The 22377-nt window shown below is 41.3% G+C and overlaps 2 protein-coding genes across 2 annotated transcripts; one reads left to right on the forward strand and one right to left on the reverse strand.

The window, feature by feature from the left end:
- Positions 1-1021: 1021 nt before the first annotated feature.
- GNG5 (G protein subunit gamma 5) lies at positions 1022-2345 on the forward strand (the record flags this gene model as incomplete). The annotated part of the gene is made up of 2 exons (XM_082002883.1): positions 1022-1102; positions 2220-2345. The coding sequence occupies 2 exons, from the start codon at positions 1022-1024 to the stop codon at positions 2343-2345; spliced, it is 207 nt and encodes a 68-aa protein (XP_081859009.1).
- A 3806-nt stretch (positions 2346-6151) lies between these two features.
- On the reverse strand, positions 6152-12567 carry RPF1 (ribosome production factor 1 homolog; the record flags this gene model as incomplete). Its single annotated transcript, XM_082003100.1, has 9 exons — positions 6152-6248; positions 7835-7961; positions 8047-8228; positions 9104-9186; positions 9776-9929; positions 10654-10749; positions 11141-11221; positions 12250-12306; positions 12406-12567. 9 exons carry the CDS (start codon positions 12565-12567, stop codon positions 6207-6209), a joined length of 984 nt encoding a protein of 327 aa, XP_081859226.1. The 3' UTR covers positions 6152-6206.
- Between the last annotated feature and the right edge of the window lie 9810 nt (positions 12568-22377).

Consider the following 22377-nt stretch of genomic DNA (forward strand, 5'->3'; position numbering starts at 1 on the left):
CTGCAGCCAGGCCACATGCACAGCACATTGCCCCAGCCAAACACAGTAACTATCCCAAGGAAACCTGACTGTGGCCAGGCGACCATGTCAGAAAAATCCTTTCATGAACTAGAAACCATGGTTCTGCCCTACCCTTATGACTTTTCTCAGTGCTCTCACTTTGAAGGCTCTTCCAGTACCTCCGAGGTTACAAACCTCCTCCAGATTTTCAGCCTGCTGAACACCCTCGCTGTTGTCCTGATCTTAGCAGCTCTCCCTCGCACCTCTGCTATTTCTAATTCACCTTTTCTTGAGTGCAAGTAACCAGACCTTCCAGATGACCTTCCAGGTCTCGCCTTGGCGCCATGCAGTGGAATTAAGATTTCCTCGTGCCAGTGCTAAGCACCTACTTAAAAGGGCCTATGTCCTTACTTGCCTCTTCACAATTACACCGCAAAGACCTCTCATGAACAACCCCCCTAGAACATCCTGTCACTTCTCCACAGTTATTCCCAACCCAAGACACAGCAGGTGACAGCACAAGTTCTTCCCATGAGTCCCTGTATATATATTTGTTATTTCTGTGTTTCCAGGCAATTCCTCCCTGTCCCAGGCATACAGAGCTCACAGGCGAACAGCCACAAACCACAAGCACTAGTGAGAGCCGGGCCCCCGGGGCTGCCGCCGGGCCCCCGGGGCTGCCGCCGGGCCCCCGGGGCTGCCGCCGGGCCCCCGGGGCTGCCGCCGGGCCCCCGGGGCTGCCGCCGGGCCCCCGGGGCTGCCGCCGGGCCCCCGGGGCTGCCGCCGGGCCCCCGGGGCTGCCGCCGGGCCCCCGGGGCTGCCGCCGGGCCCCCGGGGCTGCCGCCGGGCCCCCGGGGCTGCCGCCGGGCCCCGGCGGCTGCCGCCTCCAGCGACCCCGCAGCGCCCCCCGCGGCGGCGGCGGCCCTGGCCCTGGGCGCGACGGCGGTTGCGCAGGCGCCGCCGGGCCGGAGAGTTTGGGACGCGCCGGGAAGTTGGGGTTGGGTGTGCCGCCGCTCCCACCATGTCGGGCTCCTCCAACGTGGCGGCCATGAAGAAGGTGGTGCAGCAGCTGCGCCTGGAGGCCAGCGTGACCCGCGTGAAGGTGAGAAGCGGAGCCGAGACGGGAAGGACGCGCCGCCATTACACCGCCCCGGGGGCCGCGCCCCGCGGCGCTCCTCGGAGGCGGCCGGGCCGCCCCGCGGGGCAGGGGCCGGGCCGGGCCGGGCCAGCCAGCTCCGACCTGCCCCGCCCCGCCGACCCTCGGCGGCAGCACCCCGCTCCCAGCTTTAGCCCCGGGACTCCGTCGGGCCTCCCCGGCCGAGCCGAGCCCCGGGGTGGCCGCGCAGCTGCGTCCCTTCGCCGCTGCGCCGCCTGCCCGGGGCCCCGGCCCGTGCGGGGCCCGGCGTCTCGCTTCCTGCAGCCTCTCGGGGACGCCCGGGGGCCGCTCTGCGGCCGAAGCGCTCCCCTGTGGGGTGGGCGCGCCCCACTCGCCCCTTGCATTTCCTTCTTCTGAGGAGTGTCTTCTTCCATCAAACTGCGGTGAAATGGGCAGCTTGAGTCGGGGTTTACAACAGGTTGCCTTGGCTGGCCTGGCCCCGACGCTAGAAAATGGAGACTTTGCTGCAATACATACTCAGTGCATTGAACCTGTGCGTTTTTGGGGCGAGACTGAGCCCTGTCAAATGGGAGAAACTCTGGGCAAACTGCCCAGATACAAGATATCAGTGAAGATGCTACTTTCTGAAACTTTGATCGTTCTTTGTTTATGAATTCAGAGTTACAGCAAAGAAAAGCAAGACAATTTTTTCACTGTTCTGTTTTTAGGTAGGTACTGCCTCACCGTAAGGATGGCTTTCCAAGGGAACATAAAATGCCAGTTTAGTCGAGTAAAGCATCCGAAACTGTAGGCTGTATTTTTAAGCAATTTATGCTAGAACAAGGATCTTCATATATTTAACAAAGCTATACCCAAGATGTTGCTCAACTTTCGCACTTCATGCTTAGAAGTGTTACATGAAAATTTTCCAAATTAATTGTTATTCTGATATTGCACAACTTCTTGTCTTTAAGAAACCAAAAAATTATGATGAAACTGTTGTATAAAATCTACATAAGCTGTGTTGCAGAATCTTTTAATGGTATTCTTTATAGGTTTTAATGTAGCTACATCCTCAGTGAAGTGTTCAGTCAATTCTAATGCCAACTTTTATTATGACTAGGTTTCTCAGGCTGCAGCCGACTTGAAGCAATTCTGCCTGCAGAATGCACAACATGATCCCCTACTGACAGGAGTATCGTCAAGTACAAATCCATTCAGACCCCAGAAAGTTTGTTCATTTTTGTAATTACGTGAACTACTTTGGTATCTTTCAGTGGTAAGTTCTTAAGTTACAATTCATAAACTCTTCCGTCATGAAAAATAGCTGGCTTTAAATGAGACTGTCTGTATTAAAAGTATTCAGAAGAGACATCTGACTGCTGCAGCTGGGTTTAGATCCCCGTTTTGGGCCCCTCCTCCCCCATGCTAGTGGTAGCTTTGTACTGGACACATGATGTTCAGAAGTATTATGAGTAGCATTTAGCTATTACAGAGCTTCAATTAGTTTCTGTTGCTGCAGCAAAGTAGTAGTGGGGCCAGCTACTACTGAGCTGCTATTTGGACTAACCTGGCTGTACAGTAATTCTGCTGTATCTTCCTTCCATGTAAGAGTATTATTTCCATTTTCTCACATAGGATTACTCGCCTGACAGCATACATGGCAAATCCTGATTGTGGCAGATAAATCAGACTTTAGTTCTTCAACTTTTAAAGAGCACTTCCAAAGATAGGTTAGTGGTGGTCTCAAAGAGCGCTGTCCCCTATAGGACATGCTCTCTAAGCCAAAAGAAAAAAGTATGTGGTCCAAGAGTTGTTATCAATGCCCATACTCCACACAAATAAGCTACTACATCAGTAGCAGTTTAAAATAACTAGAAATGGTTGAATACTCATTTGGATTTTCATTCCAAAACTTCAATAGATTCATTAGCACTACTGCTATCACTATGAAGATTACTAATCTGGCATTCCTTGAAAATTCTGGTGGTTAAATTTTAGACTAACCTATTTAGAAGAGTGAGTTTTAGATCCACAGTAGTCTCACCAAGACTCTGAGTCACAATAATTTGATATTTTGCCCATAGTAAATGCATGATAGTTTTACTGTGTCTCTCTTCCCCAGTGCCCCTTGGCTTGGATCTGTTGGGGGTGAGAGCATATAGTTACTTTGAAGCACCTGATATGCAGTTAACCATAGCTCACAATCCTTAGAAATCTCACAGCACATCTTAACCTGGAAGAATTCTGGTTTTGTAGTGACTTACATCACCCAAAGAATTGCAGTTTGCTAGATTTAAATTGTGTTATTTAGGCAGCTTTACAGAAAGGTGACCACAGTCAAACTGAGTTGTTAAAATTGTTCTTTAAAATTGTTCTTCCCTCAAGCAAACTGCAGAAAGCTTCCAAAAAGTTTGTATAAACAAGGTGCTTCATGCTAGTAAAGACCAGAGTAGCAGCAGTATAGAGGTTGATGCTTAACTATTTAACAAAAACACTTCCTCCATCGTTTTGAGCAATGAATTGCACCAGTGTAACTGAAATGTGCTTTAGAATTCTTGTAGCTTTTAAAGTTATTTCTGTTGTGAATTTTATCACCTATTCTTATTTAAAAGATATTATTCTTGGATGCTGACTTGTGTTCACACTACTGTAGCTTCAGCTTAAGCAGTAATTAAAGGAAGAAATCAGATTAATCTGTAAGCATTATAGGCTGATAACCTATAAAAAGCCAAATAAATTGTACTTCAATCAGTGACACATACTGTTCCTCACTGAGCTTTGCCAAGATCCGCTAATTCCTGGGTATGGATGTCAGGAAATAACGTTTCCTCATAACGTCTCACACATATGTGTGCATACACAGGGCATAAAAAGCTAATACTGTCTTTATCAATTACAGCCCTTCCCTTTCTGATTTTGGAACAGAGCACTTGTTTCTGATGATGTTACAGGCAAAAGTCATTAGAACAGCAGTTTTAGTTACACTACCTATATGGAAAAATTTCTTTCCTTCGCTATATCTCTTGCAAGCACTTCCTCAAAATAGGCAATTTCTTAGTTGTAATCCTGGTGTTTTCATGATGAGCCAATGGAGTTCATGTTCACACAGTTTCAGCACCACTTCGGTGAAAAGGAAGTGGAATTTACCAGTTACACAGACACCCTGCTTTGCAAAGGCAAAGTAGGTGCCTGGTATTTCTGTAGGCACCAAGTGACGGGCAACAATTTCTTCTGTCCTTCCACTTAGCTTGGCTTCCAGGAGACACTAAGCTTCATATCTTTTGTAACAGCTTTGATTATCTTCTTGTAACCTTGGGGATAGTTTCATGGTTTTAAAGGCTTATTTTATAAACTAATACTTTTATAAAACAGCTATGGAAAAAGAGGATTTTTTCCTAACTAGCTGTTCATGGCATACTGTGAAGGTGCATGTTCTTAGACAGAGTTGCTTCATTTAGCACTGATACTTTTACTAACTACATTTTCATTTTGTTTTTCAGATCTTTTCGCATCTTTTCCTAGCTGCTGGTATGTGTAGGGCCAGAGTGCCTCAAGGAGTGGCCTGGTTTGAAATCTGTACAAAAGCTTAGCTTTAACGTGCCAAATCTAACTGTAAAATTGCTACTGTCGTCAAACCTCTTACCATCTACCTCTCCAAATGAACTGTATGCTAGTTTAAATACTTCTGTTTCATAAGGGAATCAGTTTTATATGCCAAGCAAAAAAATAAAAGCGTCTTCACTTAGTCTGGTCTTGAAATCACTTTGTTACAGTAATTAACTTCTAGATATGTTGACACCTCACCAGTTAACCGCATCACTCTGCAGCAGCTGGAAAGCATATACAAGAATCTGTATTTAAATACACTGTGCTGCTGCAAGTTTGCCTGGGGTTGACTGTCTTACAGAACAATGAGGGTTCATCAGTACTATACTTAGAAGCATAATAGAAATAGAACAGAAAAAAATTTTTGTCTCTTAGTTTATAATTCAACTATACAGGTGTCCCATAGCATAGACATTAAATAAAGAATAATTAAGTTACTCTTTGTCTTTATCTTAAAAGAGGTAAGTCATGTACCCTTGTAGATGACTGACTGAGCCATCTTACTCTCTAGGTAAATATGAAGAAGCACTTACTATAGCTGCATGTGAAAGGAAAGTAATTAAAAAACCCTCACATTTTTAAGTGCCAGTGAAACTTGAGGCAGAACAGTAGTCTCTTCTGCAGGTAATACCAACTTGAGTATAGCTATGAGGCTGAAGAAGCATTTTTAATACTTAAATGGGAAAAACCCTTCTCAGAGACCTCACATATTCAACTGAGCAAGCATTTTTAGATGAGATAGCTTGATATGCTTCCTGCAAGCTGGCTTTACAAATTCCTTCCCACCGGTGTTTATTCTTTTTATATGCAAGAATATCAACTGCCTTGGGTATATACCTTTTCTAAATATGACATTCACAGAAGAGATACCTGCAGGAGTCAAGCATATGATTTTTGTAATTTCAGCAACATGGCTATTTTATGCAAGATGCTAATGAAATAAAATACCGCAGATTTCCTGGATTGTGTACAGCCTTCTCAGCGTTCTCTAGATAGGAGACCATTTTTGGAAAACTATCACCATACTGTCAGGGAACTGTAAGTTAGAAAGAGATTTAAAGTATTTATGTCTGCCTTGGTTAATGGAAGATGTCTGGGTTTAGCTGCTTAACAGAAAAAAAGCCATATAACTAGCAATACTTTATTTTGAGAGTATCTTTAACCAAATATTTACTGTCTTTGTTGCAAAGTGTAATTTATCTCTACAGCACAGCAGCAATCATTGCAAATCTTCAGTGATAACTAAATTACAGGCTGCTTTGATGTTGCCATAGTTTTTCCAGCTAAACTGGAAAGAGAGTCACTGTCCTTGTCACGTTGGATTTAGCTACAAACATAAGAAGAAAGATGTGTCCTACTTGATCTGCTCCTGTAGAAAGTTTTAATGTTTGCAGTTTGTCTTTCTGCAGACAGATATCTTTAGTTAGGACTCTTAAGGTAATCCATAGTTCAATGCAGTAGTTGTATTTCTGGTCACCAGAAATTGGCAGATAGTTGTCCCTTATAAGTGAAATTTTCTTCTACTTGTGTCCATTTCTCGGCGCTGAAATTTAAAAGAAAAGTTACTAACCAGCAAATTCATGCACCAGGATACAAATAAGGATGACCACTCCAGCTTATAGCAGGGTAGGCAAGTGAAACTGTCACAGTTACAGTGTAGTTCTTTATAGTCAGCTTTTCAAGACTAACAAGGGAGAAGAATTAGAGATTAGTGATGTAGAACTAAAGAACATGTAGCAGTTCTCTGTTTACTGAAAACAAGCAAGATTATCTATTTCATGGACTACACCAGGAGTACTAGAATTTTCCTTCCGGTATAGCTTGGATACTCATGTCTAAGTTTTGACAATCAACTGCAATTTCATGGTAAAAATGACTGGAAAAGTAATTTATCATTGCCTAGGGTGATACTTCCATTTCACTTGAAGATGTGCAGATGTCAGTGTTACTTTACATTCAGTATTATGAAGTGACACTTATGTAACTAGATTAATCATTTTTACATTATGATGCTTGCATTCACCTTGCACAAAAATAGCTCTAGTCAAGTTTACTAGGCTTCCAATAATAGCTTATACCAGGGGAGCATTTTTCATGCTTGCTTGTATCTATATGTTAAAGAAATTGCATTCTGCAAATAAGTAGTCACAGTGTATTGATATTCATCACCCTTGCTATTTTTATTTTTGACTTGCAATACAGCAGAATGCTTCTACTTTGCATATTTCTCAAAGTATACCTCTCAATATTTCAGTTAAACATTTCTGCAGGGTCCTGCACTTTGGCCACAACAACCCCATGCAATGCTACAGGCTTGGGGAGGAGTGGCTAGAGAGCAGCCCGGCGGAAAGGGACCTGGGGGTGCTGGTTGACAGCCGGCTGAACATGAGCCGGCAGTGTGTCCAGGTGGCCAAGGCGGCCAACAGCGTCCTGGCCTGTATCAGGAATAGTGTGGCCAGCAGGAGTAGGGAAGTGATTGTGCCCCTGTACTCGGCACTGGTGAGGCCGCACCTTGAATACTGTGTTCAGTTTTGGGCCCCTCACTACAAGAAGGATGTTGAGGTGCTGGAGCGTGTCCAGAGAAGGGCAACGAAGCTGGTGAGGGGTCTGGAGCACAAGTCTTATGAGGAGCGGCTGAGGGAACTGGGGTTGTTTAGTCTGAAGAAGAGGAGGCTGAGAGGAGACCTTATCGCTCTCTACAACTACCTGAAAGGGGGTTGTGGCGACGAGGGTGTTGGTCTCTTCTCCCAAGTAACTAGTGATAGGACAAGAGGAAATGGCCTCAAGTTGCGCCAGGGGAGGTTTAGATTGGATATTAGGAAAAATTTCTTCACTGAGAGAGTGGTCAGGCATTGGAACAGGCTGCCCAGGGAGGTGGTGGAGTCGCCATCTCTGGAAGTGTTCAAAAAACGTGTGGATGTGGCGCTTCAGGACATGGTTTAGGGGACATGGTGGCGCTGGATTAATGGTTGGACTTGATGATCTTGAAGGTCCTTTCCAACCTAGTGATTCTGTGATTCTGTATTGAGAACTGCATTTATGCCACTTTTTTAGGCTAAGATTTGTGGTTACATTTCATGTCAGATTTAGTCTCCCTTCCCAAGCAGGACTATTATTACTTAGACATACCTTATGAATCCATTCGTATTCTCCAAATTTGGAATCAAAGGTTCCTTTTTGAAGAGACCTCAGCTTTAACGTAAAACGTGGCCCAAGTTCTTGAATTCCCACTTTCTTTTCACTCTTGAAGATATATCTTGGGGAAGAAATAAAAATAAAAATTAGGAATTAAGTTACAAGAACATTCTCTTGTCATTTGTGAGTTTTGCGGAAAACGTCACCTGTGGAATCTGAAAAAGATGTAGTCTCGCTGGTTGTGAAATGTAGCTACTTGTCTTCCAATGAACTGAGGATCATGCGGGAAGAGTGAAGCAAACATGCGACCAATAGAATGTCCGAGTCGTGTTGTAAAATTATTCAGGATTACTTCAGGTGCGTGTTCTGTGGGCTCTTTCCCTCTTCGCTGAAATGAAAGTAATGGATAAGAATGCAAAAAATAGCTCAAATGCAAAAGGATTTTAATATATTATCAAAGAAGAGTTTGAAATAAAATGCGGGAGGAAGACAACCAGGGCCAACTTCCTGTGTAACAGGGCTGGTAACATACCCTAATAATTTTTTCAAATACAACCTAAGTTCGCATACAAGTAAAGGAGTAGCTGGTAACATAACTATCTTTGGTTCAACAGGACAAAGAAATAATTTTACATTGCCTCTCTCCTGCACCAATTTCCTCTCCTGGCAGCATCCCTTGTAGCAAATACTGCAGTCTGCCTACCACAGGAGTCTTCTCTCTATATTAATACCAACTAAGAGTATATGGGACTAAGACTGTATGGGATTCTTATTAAAGAAGAAGGTTAAGGTTAAAAATCACTTATTTCAAAAGAGAAAAAAAAAAAATTTTACTGCAAATTATTTAGAACTAATACTACAGAAGAGGTGACAGGGCTATAAGAATAGGAAAAACTAGGCTTTATTGAAGACTAGGAACAATGTCTATTGAAATCTTTTATACTCTGGTTTTTATATACCTTATTGTGTGTATACTGAACATTGGGTATTCCCTATCGATGTAGGTTATCAGCTGCTATTTATTGGCATGACTATAAAAATACTTGGCAGACAGGTACAGAAATTCAACAAGTAACTATGCAAATGGAAATATGCTGCTTACAGAACTAGAATATACTAGTCTTTGGCCTCTTGTTAGCTTACCAAAAAATGCCTTTACAAAGTCAGCTGAATCATACAAAAGTGCAACTCGTTTTGACTGTTAAAAGTAGACTGAACGTATTATCATTAACAGACTACACATTTTTTAAATTGGAGTCTCACCTTTATTTCTTTACGCAAACGGACACTACTCATTCTAAAATGAGCAGTAGGACCATCAGGCAGATGACTTAAAAGAAGACCATCTGTTCACAGAGTTAAAAAAAAGGCTGGTAAAATTCAATATATAATTTACAGAGGAATGTTTTCTGCAAAATGCAATATTACATTAGAATATTATATCCATAATTTATGCCCTATTGACAACGTTTCATTGTTTTTTTGAACATACATTCATAAACTAGTTAAGTAGTGTTCTGAAGTATGTCCACTAAATTTTGTTTCAATAGCTAACCAGTTATCTTCTATCGCTTTCTCACTTAGTAATGGTTTATCTAGTCAGCAAAACTAAATGGAACTTCCTGGTCAGAAAAACTTGTTAGTTAATCACACTGTTGAATTTATCGAAATAATAACAATGTTTATCCATGCATTACAAACTAAAAAAAACCCAAAACCCACCCAACACACTTTCTTTAATAATTCCAAGTTCCATTAGCCACCAGATATTGTTGGCACAGTGATTTTTAACTCTATAGCTATACTGTAAGCCGCACAGTGAAGAGAAAAAAATCCAGAATAAAGTAGATCTTTGATGCACACTACAAAATTATTTTCTTTCCCTAATAGGGCCAGAGCTAGTAAATCTATTTTAATAAATACACAGGAGGATACTTGGTATTTTGCGATCTTCATTAATGACAATTAAATCCGTGAAGTCCCTTGCAATACACTGTGGAATAATTCTTTTCAAAGCCAGTCCTCTTCGATAGTAGACATGCGAGTTAGGTATAACGGTAGACAGTTGTTCACAGAATCTCACTGTTCTCTGCAAAACAGGCGAGTCAAATTGCAATGTGGTAAATACAGTGCCAAATTCAAATATTAGGGGAATGGAGGGTTGCTTGTTCCAACTGCCTTCCCTGATGATATACTACTTCCAGTATCTCTAAAAACATTTGAGGACAAGCTATTAAACTACTTCACTCAGTCAGTGGAAAAAAAATGTATTTGCAGTAAAGACTGCAGCACATTAAGGACTTTTTTTTTTTAAAAGGATTCCCCACGCCCAATCACAAAAAAACAGGAGAATTCCAAAAGCATAACCCCCAGACTCATTATTTATTAAGAACACTGGTTTACAAAAGGTTCGTAACATTTCAAAATACAGTAAGATACTATTACTTCTGGTACTAATGTCTGAGTTTCCAGATAAACTGTTTGAGGCGTACATTTTCCTATTTTTAAAACCACTTCTATGGTTTTCACAAATACCAGTAATCTCCCCAGTTAGGTAACACAGATTGTTTGCATACAAGAACATATGCATGAGGTTGGGTTTTTTTTTATGAAGGAAACAAACAGTGCTAGAGAAACTAATAGATTTACATACATATACAAGGTTATTGATAGTCACTAAATAAAACAGCAGAAAAAAAAAAATCCATGTGAAAGCTATTATTTTCAGCTTTAATTTACCAAACATAGTATGAAAACCTTGGTATCTCATAACCAGTTGAATGCTCAGAACTCTCCAAGTAAAGCATACATACCCCACGAGGTCTGTCTGATGTTGTAATAAGAATCTTCGGAACTGTCTGTCTGTTGAAGTATGGCGCAAACTCATCAGTTGCTTCATCAAAAGCAACCTGGAAGAACAGAATTCTTGTTGAAGAATTGAAGAACAATTGTTTAATCTGATCTAAATTCTGATGAAATTGAATTTAGTAGGAAAAATTTCCATTCACAAGCTCTATCCTATAATTAATCATCACAAGGCATGTGGTTTTTACATTAAGAATCCAGTGTGATGAACATTGACAGGTTTTGCTATCAATAACAGTAATGCAAAAGGCAATTATCTAATGTAGATAATAAAAGAATGACATAATATCTTAGTGAGATCACATCACATGTAAAAGGTAATTCATTAACACCTTAACAGGAGAGTATTGAATATTAAGTCTCATCAATCCATTTTCTGTCCCTTCTTAGAAAAAAATGATTAACTTAATAGCATATGCAGAAATTAAGCATTACCTCTTCATCATTGGGATCTACAGTTGTTTCGTCATACACTCTCTGATTTTCAATAGTCTTTGGTATGGCTTTTGGAGGTGCCTAAAACAAGGAAGTTTATTAACATAAGACATTAATGTAATTTTTAAGTGTGTTGTGAAAAACACAACGGTAGTATAACTACCATTATATAGTGTATATTTCTGCACAGAATTAGAATTACTGTTTATTTTATGCCAGAGTTTAGAAAAGTTACAACATCACCTTGAGTAAAAATGTGCATGGCTATTGGGACACCAGAGAGCATTGTATAGAGGAGAAGCATCGCTAGAACAGTGACCCCGCTTAATTTCAGTCTAATTAAGAAATGGAGTTCCAAAACAAAACAAACAAACAAACAAAAAGTGGGGAACTTTCTACCCACTACTCTCCCATGGAAAAAAAAAAATATCTCTACTTTCAACAGCAACACGTTTTTGCTTTGACATCTACAATTTAACAACTAATAGTGTATAATGTTTACCCTGTTTACTTACACTACTCTTGTGAAATTATGATAAAGACAGGAATTCACAATTTATTGTCTTCAACTGTCAATAAGCTTTTGAAGTAGTTCAGGAAAATAAGCAAAAACTCATGTTTGTGCCTAGGCTTGGAAACAAGCAGACAACTGGTCTGGGCAGGGTTTAGTCACATCTGAATGTTTTCATTTATACAGGAGTTACTTAGTAGAATATAATTCCTAATAACATCAACACAATGCCATAGCAATTACATTGGACAGGTAAGACTCTTCAGGAAGGGCCTGCTTTTATGCCACTATTAGCATAAAACTCACCTTGCCTGATTACAGCATCACTTAACACTGTACCAACAACGCTTCTAAGCTCAGCTGTTTGATACTTCCCCTACCCAACACAGCATTCTGAAGGCTCCCACGGCCAGCAAGCGCCGAGACAACTGCTCCACTGAAGTCTGTGGAGAAACCGTTTCACTCACGAAACTGAGGAATCCCCAGCGCAAGGCCAAGCTGAAGAACCACCACCAAGGCAAGCTCTTCCCCGTTTGCGGCGGAGCACCACCTCCCTGCAGCGGGGACGGCCGCGGCACGCTGCGACTGGCGCCCTTACTTTGTCTCCGAGGGCTTCTCGCTCCTTTCTCCGCTTCTTCTTGGCGGCCAGTTTCTCCTAAGGGGAGAGGGAGGGCGATCCGTTAGCCAAATCCGCAGCACGGCCGGGGCCTCCCCCGCCCGCCGGTAACGGCCGCCGCGCCGGGCCCTTCCCCACCTTCCTCTGCTGCTGCTTCCAGCGAAGGAACATGAAGTGCCGCCGCTGCTTGTTCTTGATCTCGGACACGCTGAAGGTGGGCGGGAAGAGAACCCGCTGCGGGGCCGGCGGCCCCCCATCCTCCGCCGCAGAGGCCACCAGCCCGCTGCCGCCGCCTGCCATGCTTGCCGCCGCCGGGCAGGAACTAACCCCTCACCCTTGACCTCTGCTCCCGCCCGCCGGGAAAGCACGCGCTGCGCCTGCGCCGGGGCCGCCGGCCGGAAGGACTGGCCTCCCGCCGCGCATGCGCGGAGAGGGGGGCGGTGAAGCGGCCGTTGGCATCGGCGCGTGCTGGGTGGCTCTGAGGGGAGAGGTCTCGCGTTGCGCCAACCGCCGTCGCTGGGCGCCTACCGGCTCCGTGCCTCAGGGCGGCTGCGGTGAAGCCTTTGAGAGAAAGCACGCTCTTTAAGCCGGGTGCCGTCGTGCTCGGCGCGCCGAGGGGACGCGGCTGGGCATTGCTGACAGTCGTTGTACAGCAAGTCACAGAAGGGCCCAGCCCCCGTCCCCCTGCGGCGCACGGCCGGGGAACCCGGCTCTGGCCATGGCGCTGTGCGGCAGAGAGGGGCGTCGGCTGTCTCCCTCGGCCCTGACAGGGCGCAGGCAGCGTGCCTTGACTGAGCTACCTGCATAGCCTGTTGCTTCACTGCAGGTGCCTGCAAAATGGCTAAGCTTAATTGCTCAAGCAGGCAACAAAACTTGAGATAAGACAAGAGTGTTTAATACAAATTATTACTGCAGTGCAACTTATAATTAGGGTTAACAGTATCAAAATGGGAAGCTTTGAACAAACATGACACACTGAAGGATTTACATAAATGATGGTAGCACTGTGACCCAGTAGTATTTTCTCATGTGCGCATGTTTCACACTCGGACATTAGCTCACAGTGATTTTGTTGTGGGGAGTATCTGCTTAAAAACAGCCATAGGGTTTTTTGATGGTAATGTTGCTGAGAATTGTTTTTATTCCATTAAAGCCTGTTAAAGCTTACATCAAAATGAAACGAGAACCCTTACAACTAAAGAGATTTAATTCGTGCAAAGCTAGAAATTACATTTTCTGTTACTGAGCTGATTTTCCTGCTTAGAGGTGTGCAAGTGTTGCTGCACAGTGAAGACTGTACAAATTGATTTTGGGGAGCCTGGGCTAAATTAGAGGCATTTTTAATCTCGGAACTGCAAAATTCTGAACATCAGTGGGACTGATTAGTTCTGTTTGTCCCAAGGATTGTCTCACAGCTTGGAATATGTCTACTAATTTTATATACAAATACTATTTTGCATTACTAAGTTTCTCTTACTAGAAGAGTGAAAAAGAAATCCATTAACATAAGTGCATGAAGATAATGGAAAAAGATCCAGAAACAATCTGAACTAGACAACATGTCAAACCTACTTCTGTCCTATAAACTCTGTAACTCAACTTGCCTCACTGAGGTTATTTCTACCTAACACAGATGTAAATGAAAGATCAAAGGCCTCGTTATGCACAATCCCATATTTTTCTGGCCTCGCTCCCATTTTTTTCAAGAGAATGTTTCATCTATCCTTAGTGCCTTAAGGATAAGTAGTTTCCATGGTAATTAAGGTTTGGGGGATTTAGTTGAGAATATGTTAACAAGGACTTTCTGTAACTTTCTCTCACTAGTTGATCTCTAAAGTATCTGTAAAAGTAATTAGCAGAGATCTTCATCACTGCTGTTAGCAGAGCTAATAGGGAATTCGAAGTTATTTGTAGTTTCAGTTTCCAATGGTGTTTCTGTTGGAATCGTTGCGAACTCAAGGCCAGGCTGGACAGGGCTCTGAGCAACCTGATCGAGTTGAAGGTGTCCCTGCTCATTGCAGGGTGGTAGGACTAGGTGACCTTTAAAGGACCCTTCCAACCCAAACTGTTTTATGATTCTATGAAACTGATGTGCAGCATAATTGTGTGAAGCTCACCGAGTGCTTACATGTGGAAAAAACACATTATCTTTCTCCCTCCCAGCAAGAGGGAAGACAACCTCCTAATATTATTCAAAGGTTTTTCTTCCAGGGACTCACAGGAACAAAATAATGAGACACAATAATACAAGAACTTCCTAGGGCAGGGGAGGGGCAATAAAAAGACACCAGAAACACATTGTGGACGTGGTAAAAATCACTAACAAGGTACAATTATAACTTCAATAGAAGGCCCAGCTAATAAATGCATGCATAGTATTAGTTTAATTTCTTCATAGAGAAGGTCCCAGGGTCTTTTGCTTATTTCAGCTATGAATTCTGTTCCATGTAAATAACATTTTAATCAGGATACTCTTCTTTCTTTTTTTTCTTTTTTTTTTTTAACTATTGTAGCATTGCCAGGAAACCATCTTTTGGAAGAAGCTGCTTGGTTAAAAAAACAACAAAAAACCCCCCAAAAAACCCAAACAACCAGTAGCTTTGATTTGTGTAAACCAACAAGTAAGTTCTCCTTCTAAATGAAGACATTTATTCCATATCAGCACTAAGGAATTTTGGAGGAAACCTTTCTGTAAATTACCACTGACCCAGCTGCAGTCATGAGGGCAGCATTTTCAGTTGTATTGATAGAGAACTAGAATTTTTTTGCTGTTCTGTCATTTTAAACAATTGAAAAATATCTTAGGATTAAGTTGAAAGGACAGAAATTCAGCTGGGAAAGGAAATTAGGAGGTTAGAAAATATTTATGGAAGGAAATGAGAAAAGAGGGTAAAGTGCCTCTGGATTCAAAAATTTATTAAAGAACTGGTTTGGTTTTTTAAATGCAATAACCAACGTTTTGCTATTTTCCTGGTTTGTTTTTCTTAGTTTCATTACCTGAAGGTAGAGAGGATGTACTACTTGTCTTCAAGGTTCATTATACTGAACAAAATGCCCCAGAAAATGCAGTGCTCCAAACCAAACAAACTGTTATCTGTGTTGGGAGAGAGATTATGGCCTACAGGCTTCCTTCTTTGTTTCTACAAAATACTGTTTTTCACTTGAAAAATAAAACAAAAAGCTGTTTTACATGTTTTTAAAATGGATTCATTTTGACTGTAGTTACATTGCCTTGTTAATATGGCAAAGGAATTCTCCTCGGAATCAGTAAGCCAGAATTCTTTGTGGTTGTTAAAACAGATAACCACCAATTGGAAATAGAAATTTGAATATCACAAGATTCATGAACACAGTTTCTGTAAAGTAGTGTCTCAGTTCTAAGGATTCTTGGTGTGTTGGTAGAGTAGAGGACAAGGAAGAAGTGGCTGATTTTCCTTTAGGATGAAATCCCCCAAGTTACACAGTTGAAAACAGTATTGTCATGGATCTAAAACTGGTGAGGAGAGGGGAAATACAAGGAACACAAGGTCACAACAAAGCTAAGTAAGAAGTGAGGTGGCTCAAGTTTCCCTCAAGGGCTAGCTTTGTTGAGGTCCACATTTATGGCCCTCAACACCTTCTGCAGAATCCCTAGGCCCTCTGAAATTTCTGTTGGTGGCAAAGAATGTATCTAAGCTGTAGAAGTTAGTGCAGTGTACTGGTAGTCAAGCTAAGTCAAAGAGGCTTATACATTTCAACAGCACGAGGCAACGCGGAGCAGAAATACAAGTTGGGGCCTTGCAGTATGGTTGCATGCTGTTGCAGCAGGCATCCTTTGTTCAGCTGCCCAGGAGGACTAACTGTCAGGAGCAGACGACTGAACTAAGACGCATGTACTCTTCTTATTCTTGCATTCAAAGGTAGTTCTCCCATCCCTTCATGATGCTGTGTAGATAATGAAGTTGTATGCCAAAGGTCTGTTTTTTGTTATGCCTATAAGCACCTCAGCCTTGAGACTGCAGAGCAGTTAGTACGCCTTTGATCATGTCTGAGCCTTACCAGGCCCCTCAAAATTCGCACTCTTGCTTGCAGCCTCTGGTAATCTTTCTCAGGGGCTAACAGCACTGACTGTGTAGCAAAGTTAGTGATAGTAGCTTTCCTTAACTGGTAGTTCAAAAGTTAAAGTATTCACACTTGGTACAGTAGACAGGACATTCCAGCCTCTGGAGACTGAGAATAACATCCTCCCTTTCAATGGAACAATCAAACCATGAGCCTGCAGGTTTTTCAGAGGTGAGAACTTCCTTCATTCTTCCAACTGAAGCTATTGTTGCGTGCAAAATAAGATACAGAAAATGCTGGACCGAATAGCTAGTGGCTGGGGCATTCTCTTCCTGAAAGGAAGGCATGTTGGATTCCTGGCCAGGTCTCAATATTCCCCCTGTAGTTTACTTTAAAAAGTGACACAACAAAGCAGAAACAAGCTGTAGAGAATGGATTGTAACCAGGTTCACTCTCTAGGTGTGTGCCCTCATCACTGGGCTGAAGTCACCCTTTACGCTCCTGGCCTGATGCTCTGTTGGGCTTTTTGCACTGTGAAGAAAGGGTAAAGTGGTCTCACGGGGGTGGAATATTCAGAGTGGTGGGAGATGCTCTGTGTGGCAGGGGAATCTGTGAGCCCACATCTCTTTAAGTGGGGAAGGAGTTGTACCCTTCAAAAGGGCCCACCCCAGTATGCTGCCATATAAAAAACGGACATCTATACCATCCCTTTTTGAGAGAAGGCCTGCACTGTGTTTTCTGGTGACCCTAGACCTGTGATGCTTGTTATGTGTTATTGCACCAAGCCATCTGGGATGTCTGTTTAGAAAAGCCTCTTGTTCATCCAGGTAGGCGTAAGCACAAAACAAATGCTTAAATTGCTTCGTGCTTTTCAGACTGTTCCCAGACTTGGGCATACCCAGAGCTGTTTCTCCAGGGGAGCATTACATAGGGGAGCAAAGTAAAATTACAAGGTGCCTATGCAAGGAACTGCATGGATAGTTTTCAAGATCATCTGTTTGGGACTTACAGGCTTGCATTCCTTAGTGGATCTTGTTTACCGTCTTTAATTTCAGTATTTTCAGTCACCTAGGGCAATCTCTCTAATGGACAAAATGGGGATCATGCTCAATAAAGTTGGGTATTATTTAACATTTCAGGATGAACACTAGATCTTACTATGTGCTCCCAATGCCTGTCCTCATCCCATAATTCGACACAAAAATGAATTACTTTCACATGCATTTCTGGGTTATTCTACAGTATCTGAGCTGTGTACAAACATTAAAGTGCTTATTGGAAAGAAGGTATTATGTCCATTATACAGATGGGAAAATTAAACAAGTTTGCCAAAACAAAATTTATCAAATGCATCTATGAATTTGGAATGCCCAGTGTAAGAAACCCAAAGCTGGATATTTTGAGACTATCTAGCACCATACGTTCAAACCCACAACTATGTTCAATTAGGTTCACAATTAACTTCACCATGCTCAGGATCTTTCTAGATATCAGATTCCAGATATCTCAAGTTCAGCACCCAGTAGATGAGGAATGCAGACTTGGTGTCTGTCCCTAAAATGAAATTAAAGTTTGTTATACTATGGGTGAATAAGGAGACCAAGTGAAATTTTCTTAATCAGTTTTCATTCTGTAATGCCCTCACTTTTGAGAGTTTCTTTACACTATTTGTGCTTTTCATAGCTTTTGTGTAAAAAGACCTAGGTTTAAGAAAGCAAACAATGCTTTGCTTAAAAAAAAAGGCAAAGTCCCCTCTGAATAGCAGCTTTATCTTCCAGAGTATTGATGCCCGCACCCCAATAGGTGTCACCTCAGAACTTATTGAGAGTGCACTGTTACCTTGTCTAGGTCATTAATAAGGACATTAAGAGTTTTGGCCCCTATATGGGTCCCTGAGGAATACCACTAGTAACCAGCCACCTTTTTGGTGGACTTTGCACTGCTGAACAATACCCCTTGTACTCCACAGCCCAGCCAATTATCCGTCTGCCTTGTAGTACATTTTTCTACTCCATATTTCAACAATTTGACTGTAAGGGTACTGTGGGAGACCATGTTGAAGGCCTCCCTAAAGTCAAGGTAAACAGCACGCACTGCTCTTCCTCCTCTGCTGAGCCAGTCTTCCCATCAAAGGTTTGCCCTTGGTAAAGCCACATTACACCAGCTGTTCTCAGTCACCTTTGTGTCCCTCAGGTGGTTGGAATATCTTCCAAGAGTATTTGCTCCACAAGCATCCTGGGGACAGAGGTGAGGCTGACAGACCTGTAGTTCCCTGGCTCTTTCATCTTGCCCTTCTTGAAGTTGCAGCAATTCAATTTAGTGTAACTCTCTTGCTATACTGTGCGAAGAGCAGTGAATACTGATGCATTTAAATGGTCTCTGTCTAACATCTCAGAACACGTGTGTATGTGTGTGAGAAAGAAAAAGAAGCAAAACTTCTGGAAGGCTGAGAGAGCAAAACTTAAATAATAAGGAAAAATGAAGCAAAGGAGAGCATTTAAAAAAGAAGGTATTTTATGTGGTATTGCAAAAAACCTTGCAAATGTATTATTTAAAAATTATGGAAATTCTGTAGTCTGCTGCATGTAAGTGTCCAGTTTTAAAGCTCATTAGAGTTTAAGAAAATTACTTTACAGCTGCTTTATGTATGGATGTCAACACAATCTTAAACATGTAGTTATAACCAACATTACAATAATTCCTTCCCACAGGACCTATCAAGACAGCATAGCTGGCCATTATCTTAATCTGGGAAGACCAGCCTGATGAATACTGGGCGTTTGATTTCATACAAGTCTGTCAGCACTTCTGGTTAGTAAATTAACACTACTAGATAATGCATTAATTGTATGTAAGCCCCCCCCCCCCCCAAAAAAAAAGGTGTTTGCTGGAGCTTTAAGTGCCTAGTGCAGAAAACTGGAATACTTCCCCAAACAGAAATTCTATACACATTTAGACTTTTTGAAAAATTTATCCAATAGCTACTCATGGCAAAGTACTGAAGAAGCATCTACTGTTTCCAACTTGGTATTTGGATGAGTTCATTTCGCTGCTTCTGGAAAAAAAATCCTTTTATAAAGAATTCCCATGTAAAAGTGAAGGTAGTCAATGGCAACATTTCATCAACTTCATGAGTGTGTAGAAAAACTTGTGCTTCTTTGGGGGTGTGGTTCTCTTTGTAGGAAGCAATGCTAGTATCTTTCTGCTGGTGGCAATTACACATAGCTTGGGCTACCTTAATAAAAGTCCTTCACGTAGTGAAGAAGAAAGAGTTTATCCAACATTAGAATACGACTCATTTCTAGCTAGATATTTTTCAGAATATGCTACCTTGTGTTTTCATTTTATTTATTGACTTCCTGTTACTTTATATTAAGGCGTATTTGCACTGTAGTGGAACAATTTCTCTGTAATAAATAGAACTTGGTATAGCAAAAATTTTGCTTTTTTTTCTGCTTGCGGGTTGCCCACAGATATCTAAGAATTTTCTCCTTGTTCAAAATGATTGTGACACAATTTGTATGTGTTACTATAGAAATAAGGTAACTACATTGTTACAGAGTAAAATACCTTATGTGAAACTGTTGTTCCCCTTGCAAATCACTCTTAACTCCATGGTATCAACATCCATGTTATCAACACTTAAGCAAGCATGTTGCTTAGCTATTCTTCTGTTTTAATACATTGCAGTGTCTGGCAATATTACTTTTTAGCTCTTAGTAGATACATCACATTTTAAATTAGGAAAAAATAGTCAGGACTGTTTTCTACTAATAAGTCAGAAGTATTTTTAAGTAGCCAGTAACACATATTAAGTTAGTTTACAAATTTGTAAGTTAATATTTGCATGAAAAACAGAAGATGTGAAGTGATACATGATAAGGATTTATTCCACAAAGTTACCAGGATCTTTGGTAAGATGAGCTAACTTGGACAATATGCATTTTAATATAGTTAAGCGCAGGCCAGTATTTCTAGGAAAGAAACAGGTAGATCAGTTACGTGATGGAGGACTGCATTATGAAAAGTAGCAATACAGAAAAGCAGCTAAGAGCACACAGAGATGCTTTCCTTGTGGATGAACGTGGGGAGCACACCGTAGCACTAGGGATTTCATTGATGGAGCAGTATGTCTTGGCCTCATACTGAGACAAAAATTGAGAAACTGGTTAAGCAGAACTATATGGTTGATTTGGGATCTAGAAACCCTTCTTACAGAAGAGACTTAAAAAGCTTAATCACTTCAGCCCATCAACAAATCACGTAAGAGCTAACTCACTTTAAGTAAAGAGAATAATGTAATCATAGAAATCTTCAGTTTATTCAGACAAATCTTTTAAAAGATGTAGTGTTTGAAAGCTGAGCCAAGAGACATTTTTTGATTAAAAAAACAAAACAAACAAACAAAAAAACCTTAGACTAACTAAGCCTTGGAAAAAAAATTAGATAGATAGGCCTGTGAAGTATTCCTTGTCACCTGAAATATTTAAATAACGAAAGTGTTTTTTTTTCCTAAAAGAAATGTTCTAGCTCCACCAGAAATTCGGTAGACATCACTTGATCTAATTGTCACCTGTAGTGTGCAAAAAAAAAGGTCAGGCTGGAGAATCACAGTGCTTTCTTCTGTCCTGAAAACCTGTGACGCTATGAAACATTAAAATGGAGCCAAAAATACCTTTAAAATGTTTTACAAGAATTTTAGAATATCTGCCATAATATTCAGATAGTATGTGGTTAGAGTATGCAATTAATGGATTTTTAAAATAATTTAAGTTAACAGACATTTTTAGCTATGTTACAGGGTTTGTTTTCCTGTTTGTATTGCTAAGTTTTGATGAATAGTCATTAGAATTGCAGTATCTCTTTTATTTAAGGTTATCCAGCCCCTTTCCCCTGGTAAGATTCTGTTTCCTTTCTTTGTTGGTTTATCAAATCTTTCAAGACTGGTATTTCCATGCTGGGTGTTCACCTCAGGATAACTTTCTGGGAAGCATATTTCTATATTTGGTAGTGATCATGACCAACAACAAAAGCAAAATTACTAAAGCTAATAAAAACAAATGCTAATGCAAGAAGTAGTTCCAAAATATTAGACAGATTGTTGGGATAATTTGGAGATTTACCAGGAGATTTCCTTCTCTTTTATATTACAAACTTTCAGTGGCAGAACTTTTTTTTCTTAGGTGTTGATAAAATATGAACATGCTTTTGGACATTTATAAGTGCTAATCACAAAATAACAAAGGTAATGAACATTGTAAGACCTTTAGCTGGAAACATATAATAATCCCAGTGTCAGATAACCTCTTTTTTTCCAGTATGCATATGTAGCTCTTACTAATGAAACTCAAGCTGCACCTAATTACTAGTAGCAGAAAATCACTGGCATTTACCTCCCACATACAGAGCCACACCTTGCCCTCCAGGAAATCCAGAGAGCTTCCCAAGAACTATCCCTAGCTCTGGCCTAGATTGCAGCCTCTTCTGTAGCATTTTACAGAGACAGAGGACAGAATCAAAAGCACCATTTCAGTAAAAGTTACTGTTCAAGATGACAAGGAAGAACTAGCTAAGATAATATTTTCCTTTGTGTATATTTCCAGTTTGATCATATTTTCCTCCTGCTTGGGAAAATAATTTATTTCCTAAGTTTGTGTGGAATTATTTATGAAAGAGAGGTACAACATGGTTACCTTTGGCAGGAGAGGGTTGGGCTAAATGGTTCAAGCCCTATTCTTTTATTTTACCAGGAGAGTTTTAAATGCATCTGTAAAGAAATTATAGCATTCAGTGTGATTGTATCCATCAGCTGACAATGCATCTGGTCACGGCCTCTGCAATTCCACTTCAAATGTAAGTGTGCAGTACTAGTGCCAGTATGGGATTCAGGAGACCTGTCCTGTCCTCAGTTTCCTTCCTCACAAATACTTCATGCGTAACCTCTGATAAGTTCCTTTGTACCTTATACTTCTAGAAAACTAGTGTGAAAATATTTTTGCCTTATAGGGGTAAATAAGCATAACATATATTCCAGAAAGAAGAGCAAAGGCCCAGCAAACCTCGTAGGGA

The sequence above is a fragment of the Phaethon aethereus genome (assembly GCF_964289735.1).
Source record: "Phaethon aethereus genome assembly, chromosome: 8".
Lineage (NCBI taxonomy): Eukaryota > Metazoa > Chordata > Aves > Phaethontiformes > Phaethontidae > Phaethon > Phaethon aethereus.